Here is a 13,826-nt window from a genome sequence, read left to right on the forward strand (position 1 = left end):
TCTCTCCTCCTCTCCTCTACCCATCATCTGTTCCTCCTCTCCCCTCCTCTCCTCTACCCATCATCTGTTCCTCCTCTCCTCTACCCGTCTTCTGTTCCTCCTCTCTCCTCCTCTCCTCTACCCATCATCTGTTCCTCCTCCTCTCTCCTCCTCTCCTCTACCCATCTTCTGTTCCTCCTCTCTCCTCCTCTCCTCTACCTGTCTTCTGCTCCTCCTCTCTCCTCCTTTCCTCTACCCGTCTTCTGTTCCTCCTCTCTCCTCCTCTCCTCTACCCATCTTCTGTTCCTCCTCTCTCCTCCTCTCCTCTACCCATCATCTGTTCCTCCTCTCTCCTCCTCTCCTCTACCCGTCTTCTGTTCCTCCTCTCTCCTCCTCTCCTCTACCCGTCTTCTGTTCCTCCTCTCCTCTCCTCCTCTCCTCTACCCGTCTTCTGTTCCTCCTCTCCTCCTCTCCTCTACCCATCTTCTGTTCCTCCTCTCTCCTCCTCTCCTCTACCCATCTTCTGTTCCTCCTCTCTCCTCCTCTCCTCTACCCATCTTCTGTTCCTCCTCTCTCCTCCTCTCCTTTACCCATCTTCTGTTCCTCCTCTCTCCTCCTGTCCTCTACCCGTCTTCTGTTCCTCCTCTCTCCTCCTCTCCTCTACCCATCATCTGTTCCTCCTCTCTCCTCCTCTCCTCTACCCATCTTCTGTTCCTCCTCTCTCCTCCTCTCCTCTACCCATCTTCTGTTCCTCCTCTCCTCCTCCTCTCCTCTACCCATCTTCTGTTCCTCCTCTCTCCTCCTCTCCTCTACCCATCTTCTGTTCCTCCTCTCTCCTCCTCTCCTCTACCCGTCTTCTGTTCCTCCTCTCTCCTCCTCTCCTCTACCCATCTTCTGTTCCTCCTCTCCTCTCCTCCTCTCCTCTACCCGTCTTCTGTTCCTCCTCTCTCCTCCTCTCCTTTACCCATCTTCTGTTCCTCCCTCTCCTCCTGTCCTCTACCCATCTTCTGTTCCTCCTCTCTCCTCCTCTCCTCTACCCATCATCTGTTCCTCCTCTCTCCTCCTCTCCTCTACCCATCTTCTGTTCCTCCTCTCTCCTCCTCTCCTCTACCCATCTTCTGTTCCTCCTCTCTCCTCCTCTCCTCTACCCATCATCTGTTCCTCCTCTCTCCTCCTCTCCTCTACCCATCATCTGTTCCTCCTCTCCTCCTCCTCCTCTCCTCTACCTGTCTTCTGTTCCTCCTCTCTCCTCCTCTCCTCTGCCCATCCTGGAGATCACCAAGACGTTTGAGTTAGGTTAGGCTGTCCTTGCCTAAGAAAGACAGATGTACAAACACACTAGACTGCAGCAGGACCTGTCATCATGGTCAACCACTGTGCCTTACACTATGTCATTACTTTAATCTCTCAGATCAATGTGATTTAAATGTTTACTTTTAAAGTTCCCTATTAATATCTTAGAAATTGACATTTTTGATGGGTGAGTTTGGTTAGGAGATATGTAAAGATATACATTTCAATATATCTATGGATAATGTTCAACCCTCTTATGGTTGTGTATAAACAGTTAGTGGGGTTTTTTATAGTGCCATTTTGTGGTGTTTCAAGAATATGCCAGATCTCTCTTTCTACATATCCTGAATGACCAAAGGTATTTGAAGGTATTAGACAACATATTTAGACTGAGGAGACATGCAAAGAATGTATCATTGATTGATACGTACTTGTCATTCCTCCCATGTCGTGCTTTTATTCGTGTTATCGAGGGTGTTTTCCAATACAGAAGAAGATTGGTTGTAAATGTTCATGTTTGAGGTACTACAAACTATTTTTTATAAATCCATACATTGGTCTCCTCTTGTTTTAAATATGTAAATTATTTGAAAATGACTTCTAAGAGTTCATGTGTGAGATATAGAGATTGAATGATATGTCAGTGTGTGTGTGTGTGTGTGTGTTTATGTATGCTAGGTTGTATGCATCCTTGTGCATGCATGTGTGTACCTGCGTTTGTGTGTGTGTCAATTGCATTGTGTGTGTGTGTGTGTGTGTGTGTGTGTGTGTGTGTGTGTGTGTGTGTGTGTGTGTGTGTGTGTGTGTGTGTGTGTGTGTGTGTGTGTGTGTGTGTGTGTGTGTGTGTGTGTGTGTGTGTGTGTGTGTTTTAGCGCCAGCAAACCAGGGGTGTTTAAAACTGCACCCAGGTGTTTAAAGAGAGCAGGACTCATAAATCCATAGAGTCATCCTGGGTTACACCTATGAGAGAGAGAGAGAGAGAGAGACGGGGAGAGAGAGAGAGAGAGTGAGGGGGACGGGGAGAGAGAGAGAGGAGAAACAGAGCAAGAGAGAGGTAAAGGGGACAAAGAGGAAGAAGGAAAGGGGTCAGAGGACAGAGAGAAGGCAAGAGAATAGAGGACAGCAGTTGAAGGAAAGAAGAAGACGGACACAACAAAACGCCTGTGAAGAGCTCTGGAATTAAACACTAGAAGGAGCCCCAGTTACTCTATTGGAACACCCCAACATTGACCTTTTGAGAGGTACCAACAATGACCATCCACCGTGCCAGCTGAGAACACAAGACAAACTAGCCTCTGGATACAGTCTGAGAGCTTCTGAATCACCACAAACTGACCAACGACAACACACTGTCAACTCAGGACATCAAGCTACTTCCCCTCCCAAGTCACCGGTGCGGTTCAGGTCCACTACAAACTGAAGCGTCTGTCTGTTCTTCTCTATCGCCTGGGCTTCGTCCGGTACCCGCGGGAAGGGAAGGATCATGGGAGCTGGGAGGAGCTGGAGCGGGGACGTGGAAACATCGGGAGATAAGAGACACTCGATGAGGTGGACTTGTCAGCCATGTCCTGGTTCACCTTAAAGCTGCAGGTTAACAGGCGTAGTGGAACTGAAGCCACTGTTGAAGCATCACTACACACGGCCGGTTTTCCTATTGGATTTAGATTCAATTTAGATAAAGAGTCAGAAGGCCAAAGACGATTTATGTGTTTTCAAGTCAAATGTTATTTGTCACATACACAGTTTCCAGCAGGTTTAAAAGGTGCCGTGACATGCTGACGTGCTATCTCCCTCAACAATGCAGAACAACGTGCTATCTCCCTCAACAATGCAGAACAACGTGCTATCTCCCTCAACAATGCAGAACAACGTGCTATCTCCCTCAACAATGCAGAACAACTGCCCTCAACAATGCAGAACAACGTGCTATCTCCCTCAACAATGCAGAACAGTTGTTGTTTTGGCTGGTAACATCTGTCTGTTTTTCACTGGATCAATGCAGTGCACAAAGTTGCTTCACATTCTTAATGATTCTCTATTCACTCCAACATGGAGCACTTTAAAATCTGCTTGGAATCAATGCAGAACAGTTTTGTTTTGGAATCCTGCAACTCTTTAAAATTGGAATGTCTTTAAAATTTGGAATGCAACTCTTTAAAATTTGGAATCCATAAGCAACTCTTTAAAATCCGCTTGGAATCCATAAGCAACTCTTTAAAATCCGCTTGGAATCCATAAGCAACTCTTTAAAATCCGCTTGGAATCCATAAGCAACTCTTTAAAATCCGCTTGGAATCCATAAGCAACTCTTTAAAATCCGCTTGGAATCCATAAGCAACTCTTTAAAATCTGCTTGGAATCCATAAGCAACTCTTTAAAATAAAATCCATAAGCAACTCTTTAAAATCCGCTTGGAATCCATAAGCAACTCTTTAAAATCCACTTGGAATCCATAAGCAACTCTTTAAAATCTTTCTGAATACTAATAGTAATAACAGTGTATCCCAGTAAAGTGATCACTTCATTGTAGGGACGTGCTGGCCTTATTTATGAACTCTAACCTTTCCCCAACGATGAACCAGAGCCAGACACCTATCGTGACCTCCATCTCCCCCCAGCATGGTTTTGGGGGCTCGGGCGGTGTCTCTGGAGGGGGTAGCTCCGGGGGTGGGAGTTTGTGGGTGACCTCTCTCCTCGGCGCTACCCTCCTAATCATGCTCGCCATGGGGGTGGCGGGCAACATCTACACCCTCTTCATCATGCGTTCCGCGGCTCTCCGCCGATCCGGCTCTATGTACGTCTATATACTCAACCTTGCCCTCGCCGACCTCCTCTACCTCTCTACGATCCCATTCGTCATCTGCACCTACTTTGCTCACGATTGGTTGTTCGGCGAGGCCGGTTGCCGGGTCCTCCTGAGTCTCGATCTCCTCACCATGCACGCCAGCGTCTTCGTCCTGGTCGCCATGTCGTTGGAGCGCTACCGGGCCGTGGCGAAGCCGTTTGACGCCCGGCGATCCAGCACGCGGGGGCGGAAGGTAGTGGCATCCGTCATCTGGTTCGCAGCGTTTGTCCTGACACTACCCATGATGATTATGATACGGCTGAGGGAAGGGAGGTCAATGGCGGCCGGGAACGTCAAGCGGATCTGTTACCCGACGTGGACCCAAGAGGCCTTCAAGGCCTACCTCACCGTCCTGTTCCTGACCAGCGTCCTCGTACCCGGTTTAGTCATCGTTGGTCTCTACGCTGGCCTAGCACGTCACTATTGGACTGCTCAGGCTAGCTTGGGAGGAAGCAGCCGTTCAGCGAGAAGACGAGGCTTAAAACAAAAGGTAGTAACAATGATTTTTTGTATCATTGTAGCGTACTGGGTGTGTTTCCTGCCTTTCTGGGGGTGGCAGTTGGCACAGTTATTTTCCCCGCAGTCCCTCAAGGCTCTGTCTCCTGCCACTCACAGTTACATGAATTTCTTTGTAACGTGTCTGACCTATGGGAATAGCTGTATTAACCCTTTGTTGTACACCCTCCTGACCCGGAACTATAAGGACTATCTGGCTCAGAAGGGTCAGAGCACAGGGTCAAGTAGGGGAGACCCGGCAGCCGGAGCACCCCTACAGGATCTATAGGAGAAGAGGGGGGAAGTATTTTGACGTGACACAAGTAGGACCTATTATTCTTGACTTAAATCATTTTATCCTGGGGAGGATAGGTCATCCATGCAGGATCCATAAAAGAGGGGGAGTTATTCTGACAAGAGCACTATTGCCAAAAGCATTTCTGATGCAGCATTTTTATCTTTTCACTCTGAGGGGTACCTTGGATTTGGTGAAAACATGAGGACATTTCTTTATAGCTGTTGGGGCAAGAGCAGCCTCCAAAACAAACTAATCGTTAGTTGAGTAGTTAGTGCAGCATAAACTTGACCTAACAACATGGCTTACTCTAAACTCAGTAGTTTTTGTATTTTTACATCACCTGAATATTATTGGTATATAGTTATACAGGTGTTGGATCTTAATTTGTGCCAGTTTGCCACAACAGGAAAAGTGAATTATTATGTGGATTATAATTAATGGATGTTTTCTGTAGGGGTTGATAATTTTTCCGTAAGGGAAAATCAAGTCTGAAATGTCAAAGTGGAAATTACAAATTTAAGAAACATTTTTATAACTCAAAGCCTTGTTAAACCTCAAACATATAATTGTTTAATTTCACACATTACAGGAAAGTTGTCCTGCAACAGAGTGATCAGATTAACATCCTACATCTGCAGCATTAGCTGTTTGACATATTTCCAGTTTGCATTCATCATGTAGGCGGCCGTATTTCTTGTCACATATTGACATGTCATGTAACCAGTCACTATGTATTTTGTTTCTTACTTCGACGTTGTTGTCATATTGCCAAAAATGTGTCAAGCTAATGTTCTTGTTTGGTTTTTCTCATCTTGTATTCTTTTATTACATGATTGTGCTAATAAAGTTTTGACAGAATGATTTAGAGGTAAAATGACTACGATATTGCCCTCTGCTGGCAATAGAGTTAACTTTCACATACAGTGTAATGTGTGGCAATCATGCCATCACATTTATCAGCAATTGTAAGAATGCACTGTGTGTCCTGTTGGTGGCTAGTTTCCTCACTCTATGTGTCTATGATGGACCCCACTGACCCACACATACACATACACATACACATACACACACACACACACACACACATACACACACACACACACATACATACACATACACACACACACACACACACATATACACACACACACACACACATACACACACACATACACACACACACACACACACACACACCTACCCCTACTTCCGCCCCCCAACACACACACACACATTGCCTATCCCCCCAACACACACACACATTGCCTATCCTCCCAACACACACCTACCTCTAATCCCCCACCCACACACACACATGCCTACCTCTACCTCCCCCACACCTACCCCTACACCCCCACTCCTACCCCCCACACCTACCCCTACCTTCGCCACACACACACTCTCCAGACCGCGGCCTCTCACCAGGGAATGTGGTCCCACCATGCAACATTCCAAAGCCTTGAGGCAGGTCTCTTCGTGTTGTCCTGTAAATTGTCTCTCAGGAATGTCTCGCGTTATTCATCCTGCCAAAATAGACTAACAGGACCTACAGAACCACAACATAGACTGGACAGCGTGGATACAGATTATATGAGCCATTTGGTCTGAATAACTTGAGTTGATTGATGTTAATACTAACAGGACATACAGAACCACAACACAGACTGGACTGCTTGGATACAGATTACAGTTGAAGTCGGAAGTTTACATACACTTAGGTCGGAGTCATTAAAACTTGTTTTTCAACCACTCCACAAATGTCTTGTTGAACTATAGTTTTGGCAAGTCGGTTAGAACATCTACTTTGTGCATGACACAAATAATGTAAAAATGTTTTGTTTACAAACAGATTATTTGACTTATAATTCACTGTATAACAATTCCAGTAGGTCAGAAGTTTACATACATTAAGTTCACTGTGTCTTTAAACAGCTTGGAAAATTCCAGAAAATTATGTAATGGCTTTAGAAGATTCTGATAGGTTAATTGACATCATTTGAGTCATTTGGAAGTGTACCTGTGGATGTACTTCAAGGCATACCTTCAAACTCAGTGCCTCTTTGCTCGACATCATGGGAAAATCAAAAGAAATCAGCCAAGACCCCAGAAAAAAAATGTAGACCTCCACAAGTCTGGTTCATCCTTGGGAGCACTTTCCAAAGCAATTTCCAAACTGAAGGTACCACGTTCATCTGTATAAACAATAGTACGCAAGTATAAACATCATGGGACCACGCAGCCATCATACCAGTCAGGAAGGAGACGCGTTCTGTCTCCTAGAGATGAACGTACTTTGGTGCGAAAAGTGTAAATCAATCCCAGAACAACAGCAAAGGACCTTGTGAAGATGCTGGAGGAAACAGGTACAATAGAATCTATATCCACAGTAAAACGAGTCCTATATCGACATAACCTGAAATGCCTCTCAGCAAGGAAGAAGCCACTGCTCCAAAACCGCCATAAAAAAGCCAGCCTACGGTTTGCAACTGCACATGGGGACAAAGATCATATTTTTTGGAGAAATGTCCTCTGGTCTGATGAAACAAAAATAGAACTGTTTGGAGGAAAAAGGGGGAGGCTTGCAAGCTGAAGAACACCATCCCAACCGTGAAGCACGGAGGTGGCAGCATCATGTTGTGGGGGTGCTTTGCTGCAGGAGGGACTGGTGCACTTCACAAAATAAATGGCATCATGAGGAAGGATAATTATGTGGATATATTAAAGCAACATCTCAAGACCTCAGTCAGGAAGTTAAAGCTTGGTCGCAAATGGGTCTTCCAAATGGACAATGACCGCAAGCATACTTCCAAAGTTGTGGCAAAACTTCTTAAGGAGAACAAGGCCATCAGAAAGCCCTGACCTCAATCCTATAGAACATTTGTGGGCAGAACTGAAAAACCGTGTGTGAGCAAAGAGGCCTACAAACCTGACTCAGTTACACCAGCTCTGCCTGAAGGAATGGGCCAAAATGTACCCAGCTTATTGTGGAAAGCTTGTGGAAGGCTACCTGAAACGTTTGACCCAAGTTTTAAACAATTTAAAGGTAGTGCTACTAAATACTAATATAGTGCATGTAAACTTCTGACCCACTGGGAATGTGATGAAAGCTGAAATAAATCACTCTACTATTATTCTGACATTTCACATTCTTAAAATAAAGTGGTGATCCTAACTGACCTCAGACGGAATTTTTACTAGGATTAAATGTCAGGAATTGTGAAAAACTGAGTTTAAATGTATTTGGCTAAGGTGTATGTAAACTTCCGACTACAACTGTATACGAACCATTTGGTCTGAATAACTTGAGTTGATTGATATTAATTGTCCTTCAACTGACAGTTCGTTACTTAATTACTTTAACTGAAAGTTAGTTACTTGAGTCCAGTTTGTCAATCAATATCTAATCAAAAGCTGGTCCTCTGTTAACTGAATTATATTTGTCCTATTGCACATAATTGTCCTATACACATGTGTGAAATGGATATGTGTTTTTTTACCCAACTCCCCCTGAGACACCCAGAGAGACACCTATCAGAGAGGGAGGTCACAGCCAATGATCAACGACAACCCTGGAGCAACTAGGGTTAAGTGCCTTGCTCACAGCCACATGAACAGATGTGATGTTTTTCACCTTGTCGGCTCTGGGATTAGAACTAGCAACGTTTTGGTTACGGGACCTACGCCCTAACCGCTAGGCTGCCAGCCATCCTTGATAGCTTGTTGCTCAGCCTTAGTCATGACTCAGCATAGAATAACATCTTTCGTAAAGAGAGTTAGCATTGAATTGGTATCAACCACTACTACTACTAAAAAGCTACTAAAATTCCTAGAAGGCCAAGTGTGAGTTCAGTCCACTGATGTTCCAGTTCACCCAGGAGACAGACAGACAGGAGGCAGGCAGGCAAACAGGCAGTAGGCAGGCAGGCAGACAGACAGACATTCAGAAGGCAGGCAAACAGACAGACAGGCAGGAGGTAGACAGACTAACAGGCAGACAGGCAGGACAGTGACAATAGACTGTATAAGTGAGTACACTGACCTAGTGAGTTCACAGTCAATTATTTTATGGTGGGAGACCATGGTTAACACCCAGGTTACACTAGTGTGTGTGTGTGTGTGTGTGTGTGTGTGTGTGTGTGTGTGTGTGTGTGTGTGTGTGTGTGTGTGTGTGTGTGTGTGTGTGTGCAGAAGAGGATTAACACCCAGGCTACAGTCTAATAAACAGTAATGTGTCTCGCTCTGATGATGTCATGACTGACCGCTGTACGAGTATGGGGGGTTGAGAGAGAGAGAGAGGAAGAGAGAGAGAAAGAGAAAAAGAGAATACACTAAATCAAATTGAAGTTTATTGGTTGCGTACACAGATTTGCAGATGTTATTGCAGGTGCATTGGAATGCTTGTGATTCTATCTCCACCACTAGTGAGTAAGGAAATAAAGATTCTCGTTAAGGACACACCAAAAGTATTCAAAGATTATACAAAGGCCACATAAAGATATTGAAAACATTGTTTGCTTTCAAGGAGGGTTTATTAACACATCTGGAATGGTCTTTCCACAGGTTTCTGGTAGAAGTGTGTTTGACAGTGGCGCCACCTAGTGGGTTTTCCTCTCACTACACAACGTACACAATAAGAGATCTGAGTTGGTATAAATAAATTCACAGCTATTGTTTCAAAGGATTGAGACAACTGTCAGAGGTTAAAGGTCAACCTCTATTTGATCTTGAAGCTGATGACCTTGACATCTCCGTCAACCATGATGTGGTTGTACTTGCAGTCGCCAAGGCGATTGGGGAAGTCCATCATGTGACCGTCTGGCAGCTTGATGTAGAACTGCTCATTGGTGAAGTTGAGGACCAGCTGGACGGAGGGATGAGAGAGAGAGAGAGAGAGAGAGAGAGAGAGAGAGATGTTTAGAATCTCATTTACCAGCCATGTGTCTTGTAGTCTGTAGTCTGTAGCAGTCAGGCATGGGAGGCTAGAATCTTTGAGGCAAGTTATAATGATCTACTGCTTCATTTCTGTAGACGTTATTTGAATGGCTCCTGGTTGATGACTTATTTGTAATGATTCAATTCAACAGTTAGGCAGGCTGACACTGGCTTCCTAGTGAGCCAAATCTATGAGCCATTGAGATTACTCTATCAGATGTACTTATACAATAGATGCAGTTATAATCACCAGTGTAGACTAACTGGACTCTATAACTGTTACACATTATATTTGCAGTTAGAGTCAACAGACTGTGTGACCAGACTGACCTATGACCAAATGTTAGACTGGTGATTATTACCTTATTACACACACACACCAGCACACACACACACACCTTGAACTGCTCTCCATCCTGGAAGGGGAAGTGACCTTCCTTGAGTTCGTCTCCCCAGCTTCCTCCAGACAGAGAGTTACACACGATGTGTCCGTGGTTGAAACGAGGGTTGAAGTGGAGGGCGTAGTTGTCACTGTCGTGGCCGATGTTGATGGTGAAACTATGGGGGGGTAGAGATGGAGGAGGGGGGAGATTTAGAGAGAGTGAGAGAAAGAGAGAGAGATGGGGGAGATAAAATAAAATGAAACAGGAAATGAGATATGATAATTCAGTCCAAAAAAGTAACACAATAAGTTCTCCATGAGCGTGGTTTGTTTTTGCTTAGCCAAATTGAATTGAAACCATGTCAATAACCATGACAACCTTTTGGTGTGTATATTGTGGGCTGCAAAGGCCCCCAATGTGACATCCAGGGCTACAAACACCGAAACCAGTAGTTGAAACCAATAGTTGAAACCAGTAGTTGAAACCAGTAGTTGAAACCAGTAGTTGAAACCTATAGTTGAAACCAATAGTTGAAAACAGTAGTTGAAACCAGTAGTTGAAACCAATAGTTGAAACCAATAGTTGAAACCAGTAGTTGAAACCAGTAGTTGAAACCAATAGTGACTTGTACATGCACTGTTTGCAGTGTTTCCCATATACACTTGGTGGGCTGCGAAATACCCGAAAAGTACAATCAGGGCTACAAGCACCAACACATTGAATTGAAACCAAGAGTGTCAGGGTTCTGCTAAATCTTGGGAGTGAGAAGTGAGTGAGGCACTAGGAGTGTCTCTAGGACTAATGCTGGGGGAAACACTGTGTTGGGTTTGGGTTGAAAGGTGAAGTGTCAGGATCTTACTTAGTGGCTCCAGACTTGGTCTTCCCCGTGAACGTCATCTCCTGACCCTGCTTGAAGGACATGTTCTCTACACGGAACGTCTAGGAAGGAGAAATTAGACAACTAAGGGGTTAACAAATGGGATAAATGCACGGTAATAAGCGTCTTACTGCACTGAGCTCATAGAAAACAGTTACCTTGCCAAATGAACAGTACAAATAGCAGAGACTAAGAGTAAATGAGAAGTGGGGAAAATAAATCTCATTGGTCTGCAGAGTTTGGTTCCCATAACAGGGATAATGTTCATCTAGGCCCAGTTGATATGACGATGGAGTTGACATGACGATGGAGTTGACATGACGATGGAGTTGACATGACGATGGACCAATGAACCTTTAGTTGATCATCCTTAAGTGTCAATGACATCAGTATGAACGTTGTATGACCTTTGTGTTTTTGAAAAGGTTGTTATCCATAACTGGCATGTACTCCTGCATAAACGTCACAGCTCAGGAGGCCGCTGAGGGGAGGACATCTCATAATTACGGCTGGAATGGAGTGAATGGAAAAGTATCAAACACCTGGAAAACCATGATGAGTTCCATACCACTCCATTCATTCAGTTCCAGTCATTACTATGAGCCCGTCCTCCCCAATTAAGATGCCACCAGCCACCTGTGTTTTTGAGATTCGTATCAGCATGTCTGTGGTGCACATGGAACCACGGTAACAGACCCTACGGTCAGGTTATCTTGTTCAGTGTTAATGATCAACCTTATTGGGGTAGTGAGTGAAACACCCATGGGTAATAAAACCATATCCGGGTCCCAGATCTGTTTGTACTAGACGACTCCGACAGTCATTGTCACGCCATGTTTGCACAATCATATCTGGGATCAGTCATAAAATACCGAACACAGGGTCATAAAAGCAGGAAAACAGGACCTAAATGTTGTTTGAATGCTGTTTGACCGTTGAGATGGTCAGGAAGTGGTCACAAGGAGACAGTAAAGTCATAAATGGTTTACAACACTGAGACTAAAAAAAAATAGAGGATGAAACTGGTGATTCAAAGACGAGCTAAGACCCTACCACACCCTCTGTCTGTACTACAATCTGTGGTGTGTGTGTGCGTGTGCGTGTGTGTGTGTGTGTGTGTGTGCGTGTGCGTGTGTGTGTGTGTGCGTGTGTGTGACACTGCATCGTCAATGATGCTATTGAGATTCACATAATACCTCCCTTCAAACAATCATTGGTTGGATCTAATAAATGGTAGTCGTTGTGTCCTCTGTATCAGTGGGTCAATGTCCCTGGTATCACATGGTATTAGTCACGTAGAAGATATGGTAGTTAGACCCTATACCTGGGCCGCACCTTGGAACACTGCACCACCTGTCTCTGTATCTCAGATCAAATATGACGTTAATCATCAAACAGGTGGAGTCTCCAGTCAATTCTCAAAAACTCCGTAATTCGTTGGGGATAGAATCTATTGACGTTGTACATTTCTTGTGGTTCAAAGCAACAAAGTTAGACACATTTATATTGTGACACAGAATATTTCTGGACAGCTGAACTATTGGGTATCCTACAGTCTACAACCCTAATCTAGCTCACCTGATTCTAATAATTAGCTGGTTTATAAGCTGAATCGGGTTAGTTACAACTGGGATTGGAGTGAAAACCTACAAGAGGGTAGCTCTCCAGGAACAGCGTTGGAGTAGAAACCTACAGGAGGGTAGCTCTCCAGGAACAGGTTTGGAGTTAAAACCTACAGGAGGGTAGCTCTCCAGAAACAGGGTTGGAGTGAAAACCTACAGGAGGGTAGCTCTCCAGAAACAGGGTTGGAGTTAAAACCTACAGGAGGGTAGCTCTCCAGGAACAGGGTTGGAGTTAAAACCTACAGGAGGGTAGCTCTCCAGGAACAGGGTTGGAGTTAAAACCTACAGGAGGGTAGCTCTCCAGGAACAGGGTTGGAGTTAAAACCTACAGGAGGGTAGCTCTCCAGAAACAGGGTTGGAGTGAAAACCTACAGGAGGGTAGCTCTCCAGAAACAGGGTTGGAGTTAAAACCTACAGGAGGGTAGCTCTCCAGAAACAGGGTTGGAGTTAAAACCTACAGGAGGGTAGCTCTCCAGAAACAGGGTTGGAGAGCCCTGATCTAAAGGCTGTAGAATATACAGGTGCCATCCTCTTACTTTTTACAACCCTGAATCCAACTAATCTCCAGACTCACCACTCACAGTAATTCAAATCAAGATAAGGAACATTACTGCAAAAGTCCACAAAGAACCACATATGGATTTTATGGGCTGCCCCTGTAGTAGAATAAATCATATCGGCAATGAAAGTCATTTAATCACAGACTCATATTAAATTCCAGTTGTCCCAAGGTGATGTGTACTGTGATAATAATAATAATCATGATAACACAGTATCAAAGCACAACATCAGTTTCAGGAGCTGCACACAACCTTTACCAGCTAACTCCCTGTCCCTCTACCTTGTATTGATTTGCCTTTGAAAGGGAGGTGTTTAAACAATGTATCTGATATGCTGTAGTGTGTAGATAGTTTGAAAGCAGAGAAAGTTGATCAAAGAATAGTTCTGAATGAATTACAGTCATACATACCATCTTGGCGGACTTCTCAATGAAATCTCAGCAGAAAAAGCCTGAAAAGTGACAAAGTTTTCATTTCACAGTCTGGTATTGTAGAAAGGGCAGGGTTTAGAATTTTGTACTAGCCAATAAGAGAAGGAGTTG

General features: G+C 44.4%; 2 protein-coding genes across 2 annotated transcripts; one reads left to right on the plus strand and one right to left on the minus strand.

The window, feature by feature from the left end:
- The first annotated feature begins 3,661 nt into the window (after positions 1-3,661).
- On the plus strand, positions 3,662-5,765 carry uts2r4 (urotensin-2 receptor 4). The gene has a single exon (XM_064959399.1). It carries the CDS (start codon positions 3,822-3,824, stop codon positions 4,899-4,901), a length of 1,080 nt encoding a protein of 359 aa, XP_064815471.1. The 5' UTR covers positions 3,662-3,821; the 3' UTR covers positions 4,902-5,765.
- A 3,469-nt stretch (positions 5,766-9,234) lies between these two features.
- lgals2b (lectin, galactoside-binding, soluble, 2b) lies at positions 9,235-13,793 on the minus strand. The gene is made up of 4 exons (XM_064959400.1): positions 13,695-13,793; positions 11,085-11,164; positions 10,241-10,400; positions 9,235-9,771 (listed from the first exon to the last, which is right to left on the minus strand). Exons 1-4 carry the CDS (start codon positions 13,695-13,697, stop codon positions 9,625-9,627), a joined length of 390 nt encoding a protein of 129 aa, XP_064815472.1. The 5' UTR covers positions 13,698-13,793; the 3' UTR covers positions 9,235-9,624.
- Positions 13,794-13,826: the final 33 nt, after the last annotated feature.

This window comes from Oncorhynchus masou, unplaced genomic scaffold, assembly GCF_036934945.1.
Source record: "Oncorhynchus masou masou isolate Uvic2021 unplaced genomic scaffold, UVic_Omas_1.1 unplaced_scaffold_1570, whole genome shotgun sequence".
Lineage (NCBI taxonomy): Eukaryota > Metazoa > Chordata > Actinopteri > Salmoniformes > Salmonidae > Oncorhynchus > Oncorhynchus masou.

Bases quoted from the DNA above. Each gene is read 5' to 3' on its own strand.
- uts2r4 (XM_064959399.1), top strand. From the start codon at position 3,822: ATGAACTCTAACCTTTCCCCAACGATGAACCAGAGCCAGACACCTATC.
- lgals2b (XM_064959400.1), bottom strand. The intron at 10,401-11,084 runs GTAAGATCCTGA...ACCCCCCCATAG, and splicing joins ACCAAGTCTGGAGCCACTAA to TTTCACCATCAACATCGGCC. The intron at 9,772-10,240 runs GTGTGTGTGTGT...CCCTCCGTCCAG, and splicing joins AGGATGGAGAGCAGTTCAAG to CTGGTCCTCAACTTCACCAA.